Source organism: Myotis myotis, unplaced genomic scaffold (genome assembly GCF_014108235.1).
Source record: "Myotis myotis isolate mMyoMyo1 unplaced genomic scaffold, mMyoMyo1.p scaffold_m19_p_21, whole genome shotgun sequence".
NCBI classification, from domain to species: domain Eukaryota; kingdom Metazoa; phylum Chordata; class Mammalia; order Chiroptera; family Vespertilionidae; genus Myotis; species Myotis myotis.
Window position 1 is genome coordinate 9,197,071 of NW_023416326.1, and position 21,663 is coordinate 9,218,733.

The following is a 21,663-nucleotide window of genomic DNA, read 5'->3' on the forward strand; positions in this document are numbered from 1 at the left end:
TTCCTGATAGACTGTAAATGAGAAATAGGAATTCCTTTAAACCTCAGAGGAGGAAATCCATAGACGAGGCCTTCTGGTCAATAAAGCGGCTATAGCATCAACTCTGCCTGCTGTGTGTGTACAGTAAGTTTGAGCTCATAGACAAAGATCCCGCCAGCCTTCCTCCGACTTTTTCCAGCAGGGGGTCATTTGTAAATGGACTCCCACGATGGAGAAGAGCGCCTAGCTTTTGTGACAGTTCGAACTTGGGCTTGGCAGACCTGAAGGAGGCAGAAATCATTCCTTGCTCCATTTTTTTAGGGGTAACGAGTGACAATGGCATTAGTTAAAGAACGGTGACGTTTATTCACGCGCGTCCTCCCAGCTCCATGTCCATTTGTCCATCGGAATGAGCCACTTATCACGCTTCCAGGTTTTTCCTCTTTCAGCATCGAGAGTTATGGAAGGAAAATCCCATTTTTCCCCCGTCCTCCATGACAGGCAGACTGAAGATTGTGGTCATTTGGATTAAAAACATATCCATCACCGGCAGCCGGCAGGTTATTATGATGTCTCCTTTGAATATATGAATTTCATACACTGCATGTTGGAAGTCTGAGAATGCCAACTTTTTAGATAAATAATTATCCCGTTGGTGATGTACAGCACACTGTTGCCATATTTCCTCACTTTTAGAGCATTCATGCCCTTATCACCCATAACATAAATCTTTGGCTTTCATATTTAATAAAACTACGAGGGTAACCACCCCCAATACGCAGTATAGTCAGCCAATCACACATCATCACTGGACTGCCATTCTTTGTTTTCTTGCGACAGAAATTTTGGTAGATTGCCCCGTTTCAATCTGACCGTGTGTTTGATACATCAGAGCAGGTACATAAGCAGATGACCTTATCTATGTGCTGGCTGTGGTCTCAGGATACAGCCCTTGGCTTCATGAGCTTCCATGGGTAGAACAATGGATGAATGAATGAAGTTCCCAGCATCCATCAGTTTTATTATCTGGGCTTCTAATCTGTCAGCTGAATTTTGGAGAGTGGGGAGAAAGAGGTACATGTGCGGGGAGGGTAGGCCAAGAGTGACCGTTACTCAAGGGACCTATTTTTTCTAAGCCTCAATTCCTGGAGTCACTGAATCTTTGCTTCCTTAGGCATGGGAGAGAGGCAGTATTCCAGCTCACGTGCAGAATTTTCTGAAGTGATAAAACCAAACTTCCTCCCCCATTGTCCATTTCTTTCTCGGATCTACCCTCTCCCCCATTCATGTCTCTCTATAAACCTTGGTTTCCTTATCAGTAAAGTTCATGCCTACATACTGACCATCACTTACTATGACATTTGTGGTTCCCCGGTAAACACACAGGCTCAGTGATGAGCATGGAGTTTGCATGGCCATATATATGCTCCGAGAGGAGGCTCAGAATCTCATACATCTATGCAGTTAGCTACTGATAACATTGGCCAAGTGGTTCATGAGAGGGACTGCGATCATTTTCCCCTCAATATTCCCACCTGCACTTTGGAGGAGACCAGGAAGTAGCCCCGCCCTGTTCACCTTCTGGAAAATGGACAGATGAACTTCATGGACGAGCCTCGCCTTCGTGGCAAGGGAGGAGGCAGGGACTTGGGTCCTGAGTGTGTGCCCGCAGCATCTGAGGGTGGGAACTGTTGGAACTAATACTTGCCTTGCTGAAGCGACTCCATAGAGAAGTTTCTTCCCATGGTTCTTGCATGAAGACGAGGGTTCCTTTCCCCCCAGAAGTGGTCAGAGCTAGGCTTATTCACACGATCTTGTCTTGTTCTCCTCGGTTAGGGACTGAGATGGCTGAATGTAGGTAGGCTGTTTGGGAAGTTATCTCTAGCTACATTCCCCTTCCCTTCCCCCCCACATAGACCTGTGTTACATTAATTGTTATCCCCAGGGAATCTGATGGAGGACTCTAACCTCATTAGTGTGTTACATAACTTTCACAGAACCTTAATTCCTAGCATGGATATGTTGATCTTCTGCAAATGTGGAGAAAGACTCACCACATTTTTCTTTGGACAAAGACCTCATTCTTCAGAGCCACCACTGCTCCTTGCACGTAGTAACTACTCACCAAAGATATGTGGGTTCCTGCATTTCCAGTTCTGATACAAACAGCTAGCATGACTTCTTTATCTCAGATACTGCGAAATAAGTCAGTTTCCCCTTTCCGCACGCTGTAATCCTCTACCAACTAAACAAGAATCATCCTTTAGCCTTCTCCTTTTTATGATATGAATCACCTAGTATTTTCTAAGTTACTCTGTAATTTTGACTTTTCAGCACGATTGTTCTTTGTTCTTGGTCACTTAAGGAGTAAGCTACTTTCCCCCCCCCCCCTTTGTTTGATTTTGGTCCCAATTTTGTCATCATGGGTTCAATTCGTCATGACAGATACATGAGTATGCGGTTGTTTATGAAAATCAAAACAACTACTGAGTATGCGGTTGTTTATGAAAATTAAAACCTTGAGAAGAGTGAAGTGTTAGTAGTCACAGTTGACATATTTGGTTGGCTGTTATGAAGTATTGTTATTATTTTGTAGTTCAGAGCACAGAATTTAGACGCAAGAAGTTCAAGTGCACATTCTGACTCTATCCCAGTTCTGTTTCCTCATCTATAAAATTAAATTATAAATAAAAATAAAAATAAAAGCAGGGTGTTAAGTGCCATTGTAGAAATAGGCTCATGGAATTATGGGAACATGAAGGAGAAGTGGGGTGTCAGGAAAGACTTACTAGAGACATAAGAACTCATGAATCTTGAACTCATGAGTGCAAGCTAGCCAGCTAATGGGGCGAAGAGGGGGAGATGCATTCCAGAGAGAAGGGAAAGCCCATTGCCATAGGCAGTTACCAGTCGCTAAGCATTGCTCATCTATGAGTGAGTCTTGGGTTGGAGAGGATGGTCTGGTCATTTTGGCTTAGAGTAGAAGTGACAGGGAACAGAAATGTGCTAATAGAATCTTATATTGAGGGAGTGAATTTGTGTTTACCTGTATCTATCTCTTTATTTTATTTTTTTTTAAAATCCTCACCCGAGGATATTTTTCCATTGATTTTTAGAGAGTGGAAGAGAGAGGAAAAGACAGAGAGAAACATTGATGTGAGAGAAACATATCGATTGGTTGCCTCCTGCACGACAGGGCCCAGGCTGGGGAGGAGCCTGCAACCAAGGTACATGCCCTTCACCAGAATCAAATCCAGGACCCTTCAATCCGCAGGCCAATGCTCTATCCACTGAGCCAAACCAGCTAGGGCTACATGTCTTTATTTTAAATTACATATGATTTTCCCTATTCCCATTTCTCCTATACCTCCTTCCCTTCCCCCTCCTCCGCCCCCCACTCTGAATACATACATCACTCTCTTGAATTTCCTGAACAAAATTACAATTGCAGGCTTTCTCTATGTGAAAACCATGACAAAGTGATTTTACAGCCAGTTCTGAAAGTGACTAAACTTGACAACAATTGGATTTTATGACAACCTCCGCTTTTATGTCCCTGGCCTACTTTTATATCAGCATTTTTTTTTACCCCAAATGCGAATAATTTCATATCTCTGTGTTAGCGGAAAATAAATCCCTTTACCAGGAATACATTTTAATAAAGAAGGCCAGGCGTCACTCAAGTCACCGGCGTCTTACCACCTTAACTCTGTAATATTCAATTTCCCACTGACCCAGAACCAGAGCCTGCGTGGGTTTTGTTTGGGTTGTTGCTAGTTGGTTTATTTATTTATTTACTTGGGTGGCTTGTGTTCCTGGGGTTGGGGAAGAATTAGTATTATGGAACTAAACCAGATTAAAGGGGAATGCGAATTAGATTTGGTAGCAGATGGCGCGGGGGAAATTAAAGGTTCTTTGCGAATGGAAGCGACAGCAGCCTGCCTCGTGCCCTCCGTCTCTCCTGTTCGCGCTTGATAGACGGGTATAAATCACCACCGCGCCGTCCTGACAGCCAATTTCGAGAATTTGATCTGGTTAAAGACACGGCTTCCCTGCCCCACTCACCGAGACCTGCTCCCATTTCATTTTCACGCAGCGCCTTGTCGTATTTGGAAAAGCAGAGTCACCTCCCCCCCCCCCACGGCCCCCCGACCCCTTGATGAAATTTGTGCTTAATTACAGCGTTAGCTCTTTGGTTTTAATTACTTTTCCATTCAGCATGAGTCTTTGTCATATCTCTGAGGGTTTTTTCCTCCTTGTTCCCTCTATACTTTTGTTTCTGAAGATGCTTTTCATTACCAGAAGGTATTTGTCAGAGGCACTCTGAGAATCCTGATTACCCAGATGATCATCTTTAAGGAGGACTTTCATGGGCTGCTATAAAATGATCAATCAGAAAGAATTTTAAAGGTGTCAACCCCCCTTTCCCCAATAGCAAGGATTGCAACAAAATTGCCCAAAAAGGCGAGGGGCAACACTTTTTTAAAAAAATTTATAATAAAGACTATAGAAATATATGCTCCATCAGCTAAAATAAGTCCCGCCCAGCAGAAAGATGTGAGCACAGCGTGGCAGAGCCCGTGTGTGTCTGCCTTGACTTCCTTAACCTTGGGATGATTTAGGAAATCAGAGTTCAGATGCGGAGACTCCAAGGGAGAGAGGAGAGCAAGTTGCCTGGACCCGTTATGTCCAGGCCTCCAGTCGGAGAAGCTCAGAGACGAGAACTGAGGTTTCCTCTTTACCAGCCCACGTGGCATTTGGCCTTCCGACATATCAAGGAAAAGGAAATAGAAGAGAGGGGAAATCACTCCAGAAACGAAGAGAGGATTCTTTGAGCAAGCGACGAACAGTTGGTAGAAATGAGGCCTCCTACTGGCACTCAAATCAAATGTAACAACTCGCGGGCTCCCCGCTGCTTGCTGACAGCGTGGTGTCACGCACGGGGACAAACATTCACTTAAACACTGATTGCAGGGAATTGCCCTTTCCGCCAACGCCTCCCACCAAAGCCACGTAATGAGCAAAAGGAGAGCCATTTCTAGGAAAAACCAAGAGGCCTGCTCCCTAACTCCCTACAAGGGATCCCTGCTCCGTTTGTCTGCGGGGCAGGATTCCTCAGCTCAACGTGTTTGCTGCAGTTTCACTGTCATGTAGCAAGTTGTTTCTGTAATGATTCATTTTTATGTTGTTCACACATACACACACGACCACATGCACACACACATGCATATAGGCACACAGGCATACATGCACACTGACACATGCATATAGGTGCACGGGCATACATGCATACTGACACATGCACACAGACACCCATGCACACAGATACACATGCACACAGACACACATATGCAGGCACATGCACACAGATGTACATAGACACACAGACATACACAAGCACACACTGCCCTCACTGCCATGGTTCCGAATGGTTGCTGAGTGCAGTAACCCCTAAGGAAATGGAAGCCTGGAGAGTGCAATTTAATGCGACGGCCCCTGCTCTCAGGTCTAATCTAAACCACAGGCAGGTGGGGTCTTCATTTGAGTAAAATACAGCTTTTTAAAAATGGCAGAAAGTGACTTTAGAAAGCGTGTAGGCGAATCCTCTCATCGTAGAGATGAAGATACCGAGGGTCAGAGTGGTGCCATTGCTTGTCTTGGGGCCCACAGTGCGGGATCCGGAGCTGGCCCACGTCTGCTACTCCATCCAGTGCTGTTCACAAGGCCAGGTTTCCAGGGAAGGGACAAGAAAGGCATGCGAGCTGTGGGAACTCTGGCGCAGTGCTTATTTCTTCTTTAACCGTCTTTTTTAAATTGCAGAGAAGATTTAGACATTTTCTCTGCATGTTTGTTTGGGGACGTTTGAATGACAAACGACCAGCAACTGTTTCTGATCGGAAATTGTTTGTGGCTTCCATTGATTTCGCTGGGTGCTGTGTCACTGCTGAATAATCCTTCTTACAAAACCCGGTCGGCCACAGAGCAAAGCCTTTGTCATTTCCACGGCTTGAATTAAAGTGTGTGTGTGTGTGTGTGTGTGTGTGTGTGTGTGTATGTGTGTGTGAGAGAGAGAGAGAGAGAGAGAGAGAGAGAGAGAGAGAGAGAGAGAGAGAGACCTGCAAATAGTGGCTCGTGTAGCTCATTGCAATGTTCAGAAAAAGAGATCAGAGGAAGAAGTCTTAGGATTAATGCCTCCCCAACTTCTACTTCGGCTGAACAGCCCCTGATAGCCAGAGAATATAATCATAACTTCTGTTCATCAGCCCAGACCAGCTGTGCTGGCATCCAGATGTGCACTAGTGCAGACTCAGCTCTTAAGTCCAAAGTATAAATATAGTGCAGACGCTCTCCGACAGGCCGAGGTATGGTTTCTGATCCCTGCTTGCACTGTGACTCTCCCCACAAGAGAAATGCCCATTTGTGGCTGGAGCAACCTTCATTCCAACGAGGACTCCTCAGCCCTGAGATTCTCTCACCACTGCATTCCCCTGTTTCAGGGCACGTTTTCAAGTTCCAGTCCAAGTGACCTGGCCTGTCTCGAGCGAGGCAGCTGGCTTCCTGGTCATTGTAATTGCTTTGGCAAAACATTTTCTTAATGAGTAGAAGGTGACATCGATACTCCGATCTCCATATCTTCACATCAAGACCTGATAGCGCTCTTTAGTTCCTGCTTCCGTGTAGCAAACAGAATAGGAAAGGGGATGCAGGCAGCCCGGGCTTGCATTGACCTGGATTTGATTTGTGAACTCCATCACAGAGAGTGTGTGTAACGCATCTATGCTCCATTGTGATTCAGAAAGATCAGGGCACAGACTTCCTCTGAGTTGGCTGTCTGTTTACGTCTCCTCCCATGAGATGGCGGAGGGGTGCGGGGGGTGGGGGGGTGGGGAGGCCTTCATTGAGCTGTCAGTCCCCTCCTGGCATGCTGGCTTTCTTCCTTCCAGTCTCTCCTTGACTGCTTGAACACCGAATTGTCTGAACACAAGCAAACTTTATTGATCCATATTTCTGTTTGAAAGACCAGAGATTTGTGGAAGTAGGAGACTCGTTCTTTCCTCCAGAAAGCTGACTGCCGAAGAGGGCTGCTCAGGGCATAGTAAATCTCTACGATGGAATAAAGGTTACACTCAGCATAGATTGGGAGCTTCGTTTTGATGATTTATCCCATGTCGTTTCTACCCCACACTCACCTTCCTTCCCAGCAGGGATCCCCACCTCGGGCCCAGGGCCATGTCACCCCACCCTGGGGGTAGTGGCCCGGTCCACGCTGAGGCACTTACTACCCAAGTCGGTTGACGTAGGGTCCACTATTCCAAAGGCCTTCTTTGGTCCCAAGAGAGTAGCTTGTCTAAGGAAAGGACTGTTCTTAGGGCTCAGAGATAAAATGCTTGTTTTACATCTGTTGTGCATCTGAGTTTCTGACTAGGCACTTTTTAAAAATATATTTTTATTGATCTCAGAGAGGAAGGGAGAGGGAGAGAGAGAGACAGAAACATCAATGATAAGAGAGAACCATTGATCGGCTGCACGCCCCACACTGGAGATGGAGCCTGCAACCTGGGCATGTGCCCTGACCAGGAATCAAACCATGACCTTCTGGTTGATAGGTAGATGTTCAATCACGGAGCCACGCCAACTGGGCCTGACTAGGCACTTCTTGACATTTTCTTCTAACATCCATTGGCGTCACGGAGTTGGGAAGTTGTGAGGATATAGTTAATTAAGTTGCATTAGGGCAAATATACACACTTGTTAGAACACTTAATTCACCTCAATAATATCGATTACATGGCAGAAGTTTGTTTAAACGAAATGGTATTTTCCCCCTACTGTTACAGTCCTTGAGTGCAATCTGCGTAATAGCTAATGGCCACCATCAGTTAAATATCATGTTAGTTATAAAGTAATGTCATAAGAATTGATTTGAACTTGGCCATGGAGGAGAGCGCTCCCTTCAGAGCCGATGTGATGTGGATGATTAGCAGGAGTTTTGAGCAGAATCACAGTGCCTATAAACTGTGTATATTTTACAGACGTATAGCTGCTCTATACTACATGAGTGCCCATTACAGTAAAAGAATGCTCAGGCAGTTAATTACATAAAACATCATGTATGTGATTACCCGGCATTATTATGCATTTAATAGTTTCATTGATCTGGCAGCGGCTCACTTACTGTATTTAGAGCGATAAACAAGAGATGCTCACCCCCAGATTGAAATGGGTCCAGGAAAACAAGCGGGGGATAAACGACACCACAAAGCACCTGTGCCTCAGATCAAATCCTTGAAGACAGAAACTGTCAACCATCATCACGTACAATGACACAGTGTGATACCCCAGGACCGTTTCCCTGCCCCATTAATAATGTTTACCAACCAGGAAGCATCAGAAATCACCTGGCCGTACAAATGTAAGCAACCAGTTTTCTGTATCTAAACGAGTCTGGGTGGCCTGGCCGGTGTTGCTCAGTGGTTGAGCATCGAACCAGGAGGTCAAGGTTTGATTCCTGGTCAGGCCACAGGCCTGGTCAGGTTGCAGGTTCGATCCCCAGTAGGGGGCATGCAGGAGGCAGCCAATCCATGATTCTTTCTCATCATTGATGTTTCCCTCTCTCCTTCACCCTTCCTCTCTCTCTTGACATCAATAAAAACAAATTTTTAAAAGATAAATTAGTTTGGGTAGCTTCACAAGGCAATCAGCAGTGGCCTTGGTGCCTAGGGTGTAGTAAAATGTCTCTACAGCAGTGGTTCTCAACCTGTGGGTCGCGACCCCTTTGGCGGTCGAAAGACTCTTTCACAGGGGTCGCCTAAGACCATCCATATATCAGATATTTACATTACGATTCATAACAGTAGCAACATTACAGTTATGAAGTAGCAATGAAAATAATTTTATGGTTGGGTCACAACATGAGGAACTGTATTTAAAGGGCCAGAAGGTTGAGAACCACTGCTCTACAGGGACTTTCTAAGACCTACATGCTTATCACACCCCCAGTCTTATTAGGGTGCAGGCACTTATTAGTGGATTTCTCATGCTCTCGTTCTGGGCTTTCATGGCTGAAAACGAATATTCTCCATTTCCCTCCTTTGTTTCGGATATAATGCTAAGGGTGGGGTCAGATGCTTCCACAGGTCTCTCTGTGTGTCGGATGGAATGGCCAACCATCCTTGTCTGCCTGAAACTGACCGGTTCCCAGGACACGGGATGTTAGTGACTAAACCAGGACAGTCAACCAACCTAAGGTCATAGCAAAATTGATATAGAGAGAAAAGGTCACTGAACTCCAGAACCCGAAAAGCAGTTGGGGGTCTAGGAGGGATCATTAAGGATGAAGTTCTACAGGGTGGGGCAAAAGTAGGTCAACATGGAAAATAACACAGTGATTATTAAATAATAATGCGGGAATAAACCCTGTGTTACACATACTGACAGCTGTAAACCCTGCACTCACGGGGTGCTTTCCTTTCGATGACTGGCCAGAAATGAGTTGCCAGTCTGTTGTGTATTTATCGAAAATGTCCCTTTTTGGTGTAGTGCACAGCCTTTCACTGACTTGGGAAAGCTTTCCGCTTTGAGCGATGCTCTCTGAGTTGTCATTTTAGGGAGCTGGCCCCTTGTCCCCAGACGGCTTAGCTACATCTCTTGTCAGCAACACAAGCACCAGCTTGGCGGGAACCCTTTGCTTCCTCTTCTTTGTGATGGAGTCGGTGGGAAAGAGCCTTTAAGACAAAATGCATAAGTTACTTGTTCAAAGGATCAGAAGCAGCCTGTTCTGTAGAAATCTGTTTCAATAGATGGGCCTCAACACTTAGTTTAAAAGGCATAAAATTGCCCTAGCCCAGTGATGGCGATCCTATGACACGCGTGTCAGAGGTGACACGCGAACTCATTTTTTTGGTTGATTTTTCTTTGTTAAATGGTATTTAAATATATAAAATAAATATCAAAAATATGTCTTTGTTTTACTGTGGTTGCAAAGATCAAAAAATTTCTATATGTGACACGGCACCAGAGTTAAGTTAGGGTTTTTCAAAATGCTGACACGCCGAGCTCAAAAGGTTCGCCATCACTGCCCTAGCCAGTTTGGCTCAGTGGATAGAGCATCGGCCTGCAGACTGAAGGGTCCTGAGTTCAATTCCGGTCAAAGGCACGTACTTCAGTTGCAGGCTCGATCCCTGGCCCTGGTTGGAGCATGTGTGGGAGGCAGCCAATGGATGTATCTCTCTCACATCAGTGTTTCTCTCTCTCTGTCTCTCCCCTCCCTTCCACTCTCTCTAAAATTCAATGGAAAAATAGACTCTGGTGAGGATTAACAAAAAAAATTTTAAAAAAATTAAAAGGCCTAAAATTATATCCAAGTGTATATACATACATGTGCACGCATGTTTCAATCTTTCTGAGCGTGTGGGTTTGGATTTACAATTCTTTCTTTACAACTAATGATCTCCTTCCGTTAGGTTAACCAGGCAGACCTTAAGATATTTCTTATTAAAAGAAAAAATCCTTTCTCTTCCTTCTCCAACTAAGCCAGTGTACCTTAATGCAATGATGATATGTTAGAGCCAACAGTTGTCAAAGCAGCGTATTACTGTGATGCCATAATGACACCCTGTCTCCGCAAAGTAGTCATGTTTGCTCAAATCACACGCTGCACAGTGGCTGCCTGACACGGCACTTCACGCGCCCGCGTTCCCTTTCTTCGCCATCACCGCGCTCTGACAATAGCAGCTGCTGCCCGTTTTGTTCCGAAGTGATTCACATTTTGCCACTTCGGAGAGCGATTAGTTGAAAGCTCTTGTAAAGTAGCTGCGGGAAGTTGTAACTCCTGCGAGGGTGCTGCTCAGGTCTCTGTAGCCTGGGCCTCGCTCCTTAGTCTTGGAGAACCTCCACCCCCCCCCCCCAACCCCAGGCATGAAAAGAAAACTAATTAATTAAGTAAGTAAGTAAAGCTTTTTTTTAACATAATTACTTAAATCATTAATCTGGTGATTTCAGAAGTTGGAAGATTCTGAATCCAGTGCTCCTAGATTCATTCCCATTGTGAATAGGTAAGCATTTAGGTGTGGAATCTGGTAACCTTCTGATATTCTGTGATTCAGTGAGGGAGCTAAGGTCTCTCTCTCTCTCTCTCTCTCTCTCTCTCTCTCTCTCTCCCCACCATTCTTTCTCTTCTTGTATTTGTAAACTTGCATACAATTTTTGAATATAAATTGACAATGTGTTTGGAATTTGTAAGGATGGGTACCTTTTTCAGCCCTTAAGGATGACAAGGAAGAGAAAAAAAAAGAGTGACTTGTTTAGTTGTCATTCATTGAGCCTATTAAGGTGTCTGTCACTGACATAGTAAAAGTTTCAAAAATCCTTGCCTCCTGTTACAATCAGGATGACTGAAGAAGACCTGTGCATATGTTTCTTCTGAGAATTTTATGCACCAATTTTTACGTAGGGAACAAAAGTAGCAAATAAAGTTGAATTTCATATGAAATATATCTATTTGTGAAGAACTATTTTGATGACTGGGATAATAATATATAAATGAGTGGAATATTCCAGCATTTGACAATTAAAATATTGGCGATGCTTTAGTCCTATCTGGGAAATATGGAACCCCCAGGTGCATACACAGGTCTGAGAAAATTCACTGCAATTCATTCAAGATCAAACATTTACCTGGATCTAGCTAGACTCTGAAAACAATTAAGCTTGCTCAATGATTATAATGTAAATTGAATAGTAACTTACAGATTATCTTGGATTCTTATTCTTCCTCTCTATACAGGCACACATAGACACACCGTTAATTAATTTTCAAAAATTACATTCTTATGTGGTTCTGCAACCAGGAAGTTTTATTTGCCTGATCGTTAGTGTCTAACACCAAAGATAAAATTGACCTTTTCCGACCCTTAAGCAAGGCTAGGCAATGAGATCTTATGATGAAGCATGGAAATCAGAATTATTTGTGGCTTATCTCAAATTGTTGAAAATACTTTTCAAAGCACTGACATTTACCGGTCTCAGGACGACTGTTAAACCCCTCAAATATAGTTTCTAAATGTTTGTGGGGTTTTTGTTTGTTTGTTTGTTTGTTTCATAATTATTTTTCCCCCTGGTTTGAGTTCAGAGTATTCACTCAGAAAAGGTTTTTGGAAAATCACAGTCTTATTCCCTTGTGCTACTCATAATTTTATTTTTTTAAAATTGATTTGAGAGAGAAAGAAACATCAAGTTGTTATGCCACTTGTTTATGTATTTATTGGTTGATTCTTGGATGTGCCCTGACTAGGGATCGAACCCACAACCTTGGTATATTGGGATGATGCTCTAACCAACTAAACTACCCAACCAGGGCTCATCATTTCTGTTAAAATAAAAGCAACTATACTTAAGCTTTAAAATAAATATTTCCCACAGTTTTCAGCACGCTATTTCTATGCATAATTCTTAACTAAATTCAAGTTTTTATTAATCCAATGTGACCTGAAATTTCTGCGTTAACAGCACAATGTGGAATTGGGCTTATTCTCTTTGGCTGCAGATAAAGCCATCATCTTGAAAATGGCTCTTTCTGACAAAAAGGTGTTCTTTTGAAATAAAGTCTTATTCACTACATTCCTCTTAGAGTTAATGCGAATTTTAGTGCCTCTAATTTTAGATTGAAGTGAAGTCTAGAATAAAACCCACCAGCTGACAATTGAATTTATAGATAGTTGTGAATATTTCAGGCTTGAATAATAGAGCTATAGAATCTCAGAGACAGAGAGGGAGAGAATTAAGACCCGCCGTAGTTTTCGCGGATAATGTAATGGTGCCGAGGAAGTGTTCAGTGTAATGAGCTAAGGTGTCATTAGGAGTCAACTGTGTTCCTTTGGAAGTTTTGTTTAGGTGTCGCTATCACCCTGGAGAGGAGGCTCAACAGGGACCACCCCTCAGCCAGTGTGCTGTCCCCAACAGCCCCTTTTTGCTCATGGCTGAGCTGAGGATGGAATAGCTCTCCATGAGACATCTGCACTTGCTTGGCCATTTTTAAGAAATCAGTGCACACCTCTAAAATGTCTGTTGGCTTCAAGACATGGCTGCACTGGGCTTTGGAGTCAGACCCGAGGTTGTCTTGGGGATTCAATCTGGTAATATGTTGTGAAGTGCTCAGACTAGTGCCTGGCACCTTACAAGCACTTGATACATGACAACGTGGCTATTATGATTTTAATTTGGCAGAAGGTGTACATGAAGGAGGTTGTTCATGTCTGAAAAGAACCATGGACCACTTAAAATAATTAAAATTAAAGTAATAAGTTGAGCCCAGCCTGTGTGGCTCAGTGGTTGAGCATTAACCTATGAACCAGGAGGTCACAGTTCGATTCCCAGTCAGGGCACAGGCCCAGGTTGCATGGAGGAGGCAGCTGATCAATGATTCTCTCTCATCATCCATGTTTCTATCTCTCTCTCCCTCTCCCTATCTCTCTGAAATCAGTAAAAATATAGATAAAAAACAAAATAAGACATGGTGTTGCCAGGCAGTTTTGAAAGAGTTAATTGTCATAGCTGTGAGAAATTCAGAGCCGGAGAGAGGAAAGGGAACAGCCATGTTTTAATACCCTAATAACTTCTAACTCTGGTCTCAGATCGTAATGTATGTGCGAAGAGTCCAGTAATTATAAGGTAATGAGTGGAGTGTGGTGGGGTAAGTGCTCTAAATTAAAAGGGATTTGCAGGGCTGTTGTAAGTCAGCGCCGACCCGCTTTCTTTCAAACGTTGACTCGAGGAAAAGTGCTTCGCCCCAAGTGCGTGCGGGGAGCCAGGAGAGCGATCTATTAATTACAGCGCTCGTTAACGGTGACTACAGTGACGGGGACGGGCCGCGCGTGCCGGGGAGCGGGCACCGTGCAGGCTGGCGAGGGGGTGGTTCGTTCTTCTGGTTCTTTGAAAGGACAACACAGGCGGGTGGGCCGCAAGCAAGGCCTTAGGGGGGCTTTCTCTTTCCCGTTTGCTTTTCTCACGCCCTGATCCTGCTTAACTCTAGGAAGCAGAATACAGTGTCCACGGTGCAGTATATTGATTAAGAGGCAAATGCTTGCTCTTGGGACGGTCTTCTTGGGACAGTGAACATTTCCTGATAGGAAATTCCATATTTTTGTTCACTTTATTATTATATTTGTTGTTGTTAATCCTCACCCGAGGATATTTTTCCATTGGTTTGTAGAGAGAGTGGAAGGGAAGGGAGAGACAGAGAGAGAAAAAGATCGATGTGAGAGAGAGACATCGATGTGAGAGAGAGACATAGATGTGAGAGAGACACATCAATGTGAGAGAGACACATTGATTGGTTGCCTCCCACACACTCCCTGACCGGGGGCTGGGATGGAGCCTGCAACCGAGATATGAGCCCTTGACTGGGAATCAAACCCGTCAGTCTACAGGCCAGTGTTCTACCCACTGAGCAAACCCGGCTAGGACATATTTTTGTTCACTTTAAAGTAACAGAGCAGTGGGGGAGGGGTGTGGAGGAGAGCATGAAATCTGTGCAGTGATCAAACATGACTGGATTTATAGTGAAAGAGATAATTGCATTCATTTGGCTGCTCCCCCAAATTCTGGCGAGTGACCATTACTCTGTGGGATTCCCATAAATCAACTTTCCACTGGGAAGCAATTATCTAAGTCCCTTTCTCAACTGTCACCTCTCCTTCCTATAGTGGGCTCTCAGAAGGTTCTTAGGGGCTTCGCTAAAAGGGGTTTTGCACTGTGGCTGAGCGGGAGGAAAATAGGACCCATTATATCTTTTCATCTAATTACCTTTTCAGAAACTGAATCGCTGATGGGCCCAACCAAGGGAGACGGCAGGATGTTCCTTCTAGATAAGAGAGTTTGTCACCATAGATGTCCACATTTGTTTCCAGGAGGTTTCATGTTAAAAGACCACAAGATGGGGAGGAAAGGGGACCATCACAAATCTCTTTTTTTCTCCCCATCACAAAATTTGATGTCTTCTTACTTTGCTGAATATAAAGTATCAGATTTATGGGAGTGGGCACAAGTATACCGTAGGCTCAAATGGCTTCTGCTGATTCATCTCTCCAACAGTGGCAAATCTCTCTCTCTCTCTTTCTCTCTCTCTCTCTCTCTCTCTCTCTCTCTCTCTCTCTCTCTCTCTCTCACACACACACACACACACACACACACACACAAACATATTTATTCATCAGTGCTAGTCATCATTTCACTAACATTTGTGGGCTCCAGGAAGTAATCTTTACACATCAGCTAACATTTTATACTTGAAGTTTTTTTACAATGGTCCATGTGAAATAGAACCGTTTGAATAAAGAAGCAAAATGACTGAGGATACATTTCCTATGTGTCTCAGATCAATAAAAAACACAGCTATATGGAAGAGGGCTGACAAATAGTAATTACAGAGCCACAAACTCATCGGTTCAGTCTTGACAATAAAAGTTTGGTTCTGCTCTTAAGAAAATGATTGCAGGATGTGAAAGTGGAAGGGAAAAGTAGAGTGAAAATAGATGCGCTTCTAGACATGATGCGGACTCTGCAGGTCACTCCTCTTCCATGGGTCCATTTAGAGTCTAGAGCAGTGATGGCGAACCTTTTGAGCTCGGCATGTCAGCATTTTGAAACACCCTAACTTAACTCTGGTGCCGTGTCACATATAGAAATTTTTTGATATTTGCCACCATAGTAAAACAAAGACTTACATTTTTGATATTTATTTTATATATTTAAATGCCATTTAACAAAGAAAAATCAACCAAAAAAATGAGTTCGCATGCCACCTCTGACACGCGTGTCATAGGTTCTCCATCACTGGTCTAGAGAGTTGATTTAGATCTTGACTGTTGTTCGCCAAGAGAAGAGTACAATTAAAGGAATTGGACCCGTTAGACCTTTTGCTCATGGGCTGCCTGGGCATTTTTATGTAGCCCTGACATGGCCTTATGCTGATTCCCTTCTTGTAGAACAAGAGATACTGACTAGAGAATGCATGATGGGAAATCCCTAGGTCTTAGGCAGGGCTCCCACAAGGGGCAATGTCTTTACCATATGAATCCTTTGTTTTCCCTCCATTTATTCTTCCCTTTCACTTTCTCCATTTACTTTTTTACTTTTTCTTTGCTTCTACCTCTTTTGGTCACTGTGTTTGACTCTCTCTCTCTCCTCCTCTTTCTCCCTCTGTCTGTCTCTCCCTGAATCCCAGGCTTCTCTGCAGAATGTCAAACAAAGATCGACACATTGATTCCAGCTGTTCGTCCTTCATCAAGACGGAACCCTCCAGCCCGGCCTCCCTGACGGACAGCGTCAACCACCACAGCCCAGGCGGCTCCTCGGACGCCAGTGGGAGCTACAGTTCAACCATGAATGGCCACCAGAACGGACTTGACTCGCCGCCTCTCTACCCTTCTGCTCCCATCCTGGGAGGCAGCGGGCCCGTCAGGAAACTGTATGACGACTGCTCCAGCACCATCGTGGAGGACCCCCAGACCAAGTGTGAATACATGCTCAACTCCATGCCCAAGAGACTGTGTTTGGTGTGCGGGGACATCGCCTCTGGGTACCACTACGGGGTCGCGTCGTGTGAAGCCTGCAAGGCGTTCTTTAAGAGGACGATTCAAGGTTAGTTTGGGAACTGGGGATCCCCTACCCTCTTCCAGCCTCACGTGATGGTTGGTTGGTTGGTTTCCCTAGTTCTTATCCTCATTCGTCAAGTTTCACTGTTGTAGTTCTATCTTTTTTTTTTTGTATGTTTTTATTGATTTCAGAGAGGAAGGGAGAGCGAGAGAGAGAAACATCAATGATGAGAGAGAATTATTGATCTGCCTCCTGCACACCCCACACTGGGGATCGAGCCTGCAACTCCCCCCGAGGAATCGAATCGTGATCTCCTGGGTCATAGGTTGACAGTCAGCCACTGAGCAACACCGGCTGGGCTGGAAACATCTCTGTAGCCTATTTATAAAACTGCAAAACTCGGTAATGAAGCACACTTCAGGTCTTTGGTCCTTACCAGCCGTTGTCCACAGTGTTAAGATACTAAGGACACAGAGTAGCTAAAATTTAAATGTTGGTGATTTGATTTTGGTAACTTGGAATACACAGCTCTGGATCTAGCTGCATAAAGATAAGCAAATAATTTGGGATAAATCAACAAATACTGTGTATTCTGACACATGAAGGAAGTTCTCAGTATGAAAAACATTCCTGCTTTCTCAACAAATGCAGGGTGTTCCCCCAAATGTATACACACTTTAACAGCTGATAGCTCAATTTTGAAAATGAAATGTATTTTAATAAACACTGCCTTTATAATTATTTAAAGTGTGTATATACATTATTTTGGGACACCCTGTATTTTCTGAGAACCTACTGTGTGCCAGGCCACTTGCTGGCTGGACTTCTATTTTTTATCTACATTTTATGTTAACATTGTTTCCAAAGGTTGGTGGGTTGGGGTTAAATTCCTCATACAAATGCCCTGAGAGAAAGCCAGGTATTTTGGGGGGGAGGGAGGTGGGTTACACTCTTTGGTCCTCAGTATGTTTCCTAAAGATAGAACAAGTATTTGAAACAATTTCCCGAGAGTTGTTTAAACAAATCAACTGGCTTCGCTATTATTAGCTCTGCAGCAGTGACTGAGCAATCCCTGGGATAAAACAGTGGGAATTCTGTGCCCAAGTCTTCCTTTGGATGCTGAAACTCGACCAGGAGCCTCGCCGAGCGGGGCCCAGGCTGATCTTGGCATTGATGTGTATGCTCAGCTGCGCTCTGTATTGGAGAGAGCAACTTGCAAGGGTTCTGAGCGGGAGACAGAGATGTCACTGTCCAGATTAGTGCTCTGGGCTTGCCCACCTGGCTGTGCTTGGAGCTGGCAGCTGGGCGCACTGGGTGAGGCCACGCGGCTAGCTCCCTCCGCAGGCGACCCACCATGGTCCTTACTTCGCCCCGGAGAGGCAGTGAGGCACATAAAGGGATTATATTGTGAAAGTCTAATGTAATAATCAGGGCAGTAATTATAAGGAAGATGGAATAGCCCCTCCTTTCTGTGGCCAAACAGTGATGGCATCTGAACTCCAAAGATGTTGAAGGTGGCCCAAATCTCTCGTATCATCATGGATTCTTTCTTTTTTTTTAAATCCTCACTCAAGGGTATATTCCATTTATTTTTAGAGAGTGGAAGAGAGAGGGAAAGACAGAGAGAAACATTGATGTGAGAGAAACACATCGATTGGTTGCCTTCTTCATGGGCCATGACGAGGGTCCGCGCCGGGGAGGAGCCTGCAACCCAGGAACATGTCCTTGACCGGAATCAAACCCGGACCCTTTGGTCCGCAGTCCGAAGTTCTATTCACTGAGCCAAACTGGCTAGGGCTTATCATGGATTCTTATCCAGATTTTGGAATGGCCATAGAATCCATTGTCAAGCCTTCGGGCAGGATTGCAGCCAAACTATCTTTGACGTATCATTGCCTCTCTCCTTCCCCCTTTAAAAAGCTCCAGAGAATGAGATAGGATTATGCAACTCGCCTTAAGACCAAGTCTTCCCACGCTCTCCCAGCCCTTGTGGCCAGGGCATTATGTAAGCGGCTTTCTACTCTCATTGACTTGACCAAGGGACATGTGCGCCCAAAGGCCTTGTCACAGGGCATAGTTCCGCCTTAGGATCTTCATTTCTTGTGATAATTTATTTCTAAGGGTGGTTATACAATATGTAAAGCATATACATTTTAAAAGCTGGGAAAAATACTTCTTACACTGAGAGCCAAAAGAACATATATCCAGAGTGCATCTTGAGAAAAGTAATGAGAATTGTTCTTTTCAAAGCTGGATGTGATATTCTGGTTGTGAAAGGCCATTAATTATAGATTTCAGTGAAAGTCAACCAGAAAGCCACATTTTATTTATTGGCTGTTTTCAAGTTATCATTGGACAACGATTGAATTAGGTCAGCACATAGCTAGGTAAAAATCAAGGTGAGTTTTTTTTTTGTTTGTTTCTTTGTTTTTTTCTATTGACCAATCATTTTTTAGAAGACTTTGACAGTTCTAACCTATCATCCAACAGGGTTACAATAGAGGCAGTGATTTCAACGGTCATTCTCCTAGGGTTATTAATTTATTCTGATTTTTCTTCTAATGCTAGTTTTGGCCTCAATTCATAAATGAGTGGAAATTCTTTCTTTTCTTTAATCTTCTGGACCCTTGCTATGGAGGCAAAAGAAAAATATCTTTATATCCAAAAAAGTCAATACACATTTTTTAATACACAAAACCCTAGCCTCCCAGAAGTTTTTATTTCTATATAAGAATATGGAAAGTACCTGGCCGGTGTGGTTCAGTGGTTGAGCGTGGACCTATGAACCAGGAGGTCACAGTTTGATTCCCTGTCAAGGATCATGCTGAGTTGCAGGCTCAATCCCCAGTGGGGGGCATGCAGGAGGCAGCCGATCATTGATTCTCTCACATCATTGATGTTTCTCTCTCTCTCCCTCTTCCTCTCCCTCTGTCCCTCTCTCCTTCTCCCTCCTCTGAAATCAATAAAAATATATTTTAAAAAAAAGATTAAGCATTTGCCTGCTAGTCATATGCTAAAGGCCATGGGCATGGCCTGTGGGTTTGATGTCCCTGACTTCTTTCCACCCTGAATTAATGACTCTTTCCTGAACGGAGGGTATTCCTGGAGCCTCATTCCTAGACATTGCCTTTTCTTTGCCCTCAGAGCTATTTTGGTCTTAGAATAGAATGTGTGCAGCACAGGAGGAAATAGGTACTTACACATTGTCTGTTACATCATAGGATCTTCCCAAGGAAACATAATATATTAACTTCTATTTAACTTTGTTTTCAGAGGAAGCAATTAGCCTGGTTTGTACATGGGAGCTTTAAATCTCTAACATGTTCTAAAATGAAAATCCAAAATACTATGGCAATGCCTCAGTTGACTTGAAGAGTCTCAGTGATTTATAAGAGCAGATGCAGTAACTCAATTAAATATTGAGGTAATATTTTCAAAAGAAATATTGTCTAGAATTCATTTGCGTTAACTCAGAGCTTGCTTTTGTTGTAAGTCTGACATTTTCATGTGTGTGTGTGTTTCCTGGCATTGGATGCCAGTTATGTCTAGTTTTTTTGAAATTCATTAATGTTGCTAAATTATGAATGAGAACTATTATTCTACGCCTGCTATTTTAACAGCTATCTTCAGTGTTTATTTCAATAGTAAAATTTAGTGTTGCAGATTTTCTTTCTTTTTTAATATATTTTATTGATTTTTTACAGAGAGGAAGGGAGAGGGATAGAGAGTTAGAAACATCGATGAGAGAGAAACATTGATCAGCTGCCTCCTGCACACCCCCTACTGGGGATGTGCCCGCAACCATGGTACATGCCCTGGACCAGAATCGAACCTGGGACCTTTCAGTCTGCAGGCCGACGCTCTATCCACTGAGCCCAACTAGCCAGGGCACAGACTTTCTTTGTTGGCTGAGAATGTACAATATGTGAATGGATGTCTCAGGAAATAGCATCATTTGCAGTTTTATTTTTCCTAGTTTTAACTTAGCAGACCCACTCCTTGGAATGAATGAGTGTTTGTAAGAACCCACCATACTGCCTTTTGCCATGGCTGCACCGTTTCCCACCTCACCAACAGGGGTCCAACTTCTCTGCATCCTCTCTAGTGCTTATTGTACCTATTTTTTTCTTCCCCTCTTCTCCCTCTTCCTTGTTCTCCTCCTCTTGAGTTTAATATAATGCCTTTGTTGTACCTGTAATAGATGAAGAATTTGTTCATTTATCATCACAGTAATGGATCTGTTAGTTTTTAGAATGTGCCACGCATGTTGAGTGGTTATTTCTCTGTGCCTGAAGTCTCACATCTATAAATAATATAATGATGTGATGAGGCTTGTGCTCCTACCTGGCCTCATAGACTTTAAAAGCTTCAAGTATCAGATAATTTTAGAATTAATTTTACTAGAGAGGTTTTTAGTCCATGGGCAAATTTTTTTAAAAAATACATTTTATTGATTTTTTTACAGAGATGAAGGGAGAGGGACAGAGAGTTAGAAACATCGATGAGAGAGAAACATCGATCAGCTGCCTCCTGCACACCCCCTACTGGGGATGTGCCCACAACCAAGGTACATGCCCTTGACCGGAATCGAACCCAGGACCCTTCAGTCCGCAGGCCGACGCTCTATCCACTGAGCCAAACCGGTCAGGGCCATGGTCAAATTTTCAGTTTTTCAACATAGTGAATTGTAAGAATGTTCCCAAAGTTATAGTTCAATGATAGTAAAGGTTTATAAAGAGGGGGTGGGCAGAAGTAAGTCTTAACAATATTTTATGTTTTTATAAACCATTTTCAGAAATCCCCTACATATGAAGTTTGAGAGTTCAACTCTTCAGTAAACCACAGTTTTCTGTCTCAGTTCCCTGGATGTTACCCACTAACCCTCATTTCACCACTGGATTTTCAGTTGTTAGTTTCAGGGATGGGGAACGTCTGGCCCGTAGGCCATATAAGGCCTTCGAAATTATTTGCTCTGGTCCTGCCAAGCCATTAGTTAATTAAATGTTTGGCCAAATGTAGCAGGCTGATGTTGTAAGTTGGTCATTTTGTATGGCCCTTGAATGATGTTAAAATATCCAAATGGCCCTTGGA

General features: G+C 43.6%; 1 protein-coding gene across 10 annotated transcripts in view; it reads left to right on the plus strand.

Annotated features, from left to right (window-relative positions):
* Positions 1-21,663, plus strand: part of ESRRG (estrogen related receptor gamma) — a 460,187-nt gene that overhangs the window by 312,118 nt on the left and 126,406 nt on the right. For all 10 annotated transcript variants that reach the window (XM_036354663.1, XM_036354656.1, XM_036354664.1 and 7 more), the window contains one exon: positions 16,202-16,617. In XM_036354663.1, coding sequence (XP_036210556.1) covers positions 16,215-16,617 — 403 coding nt within the window. In that variant the 5' untranslated portion in view covers positions 16,202-16,214. The remainder of the gene's footprint in view (positions 1-16,201; positions 16,618-21,663) is intronic.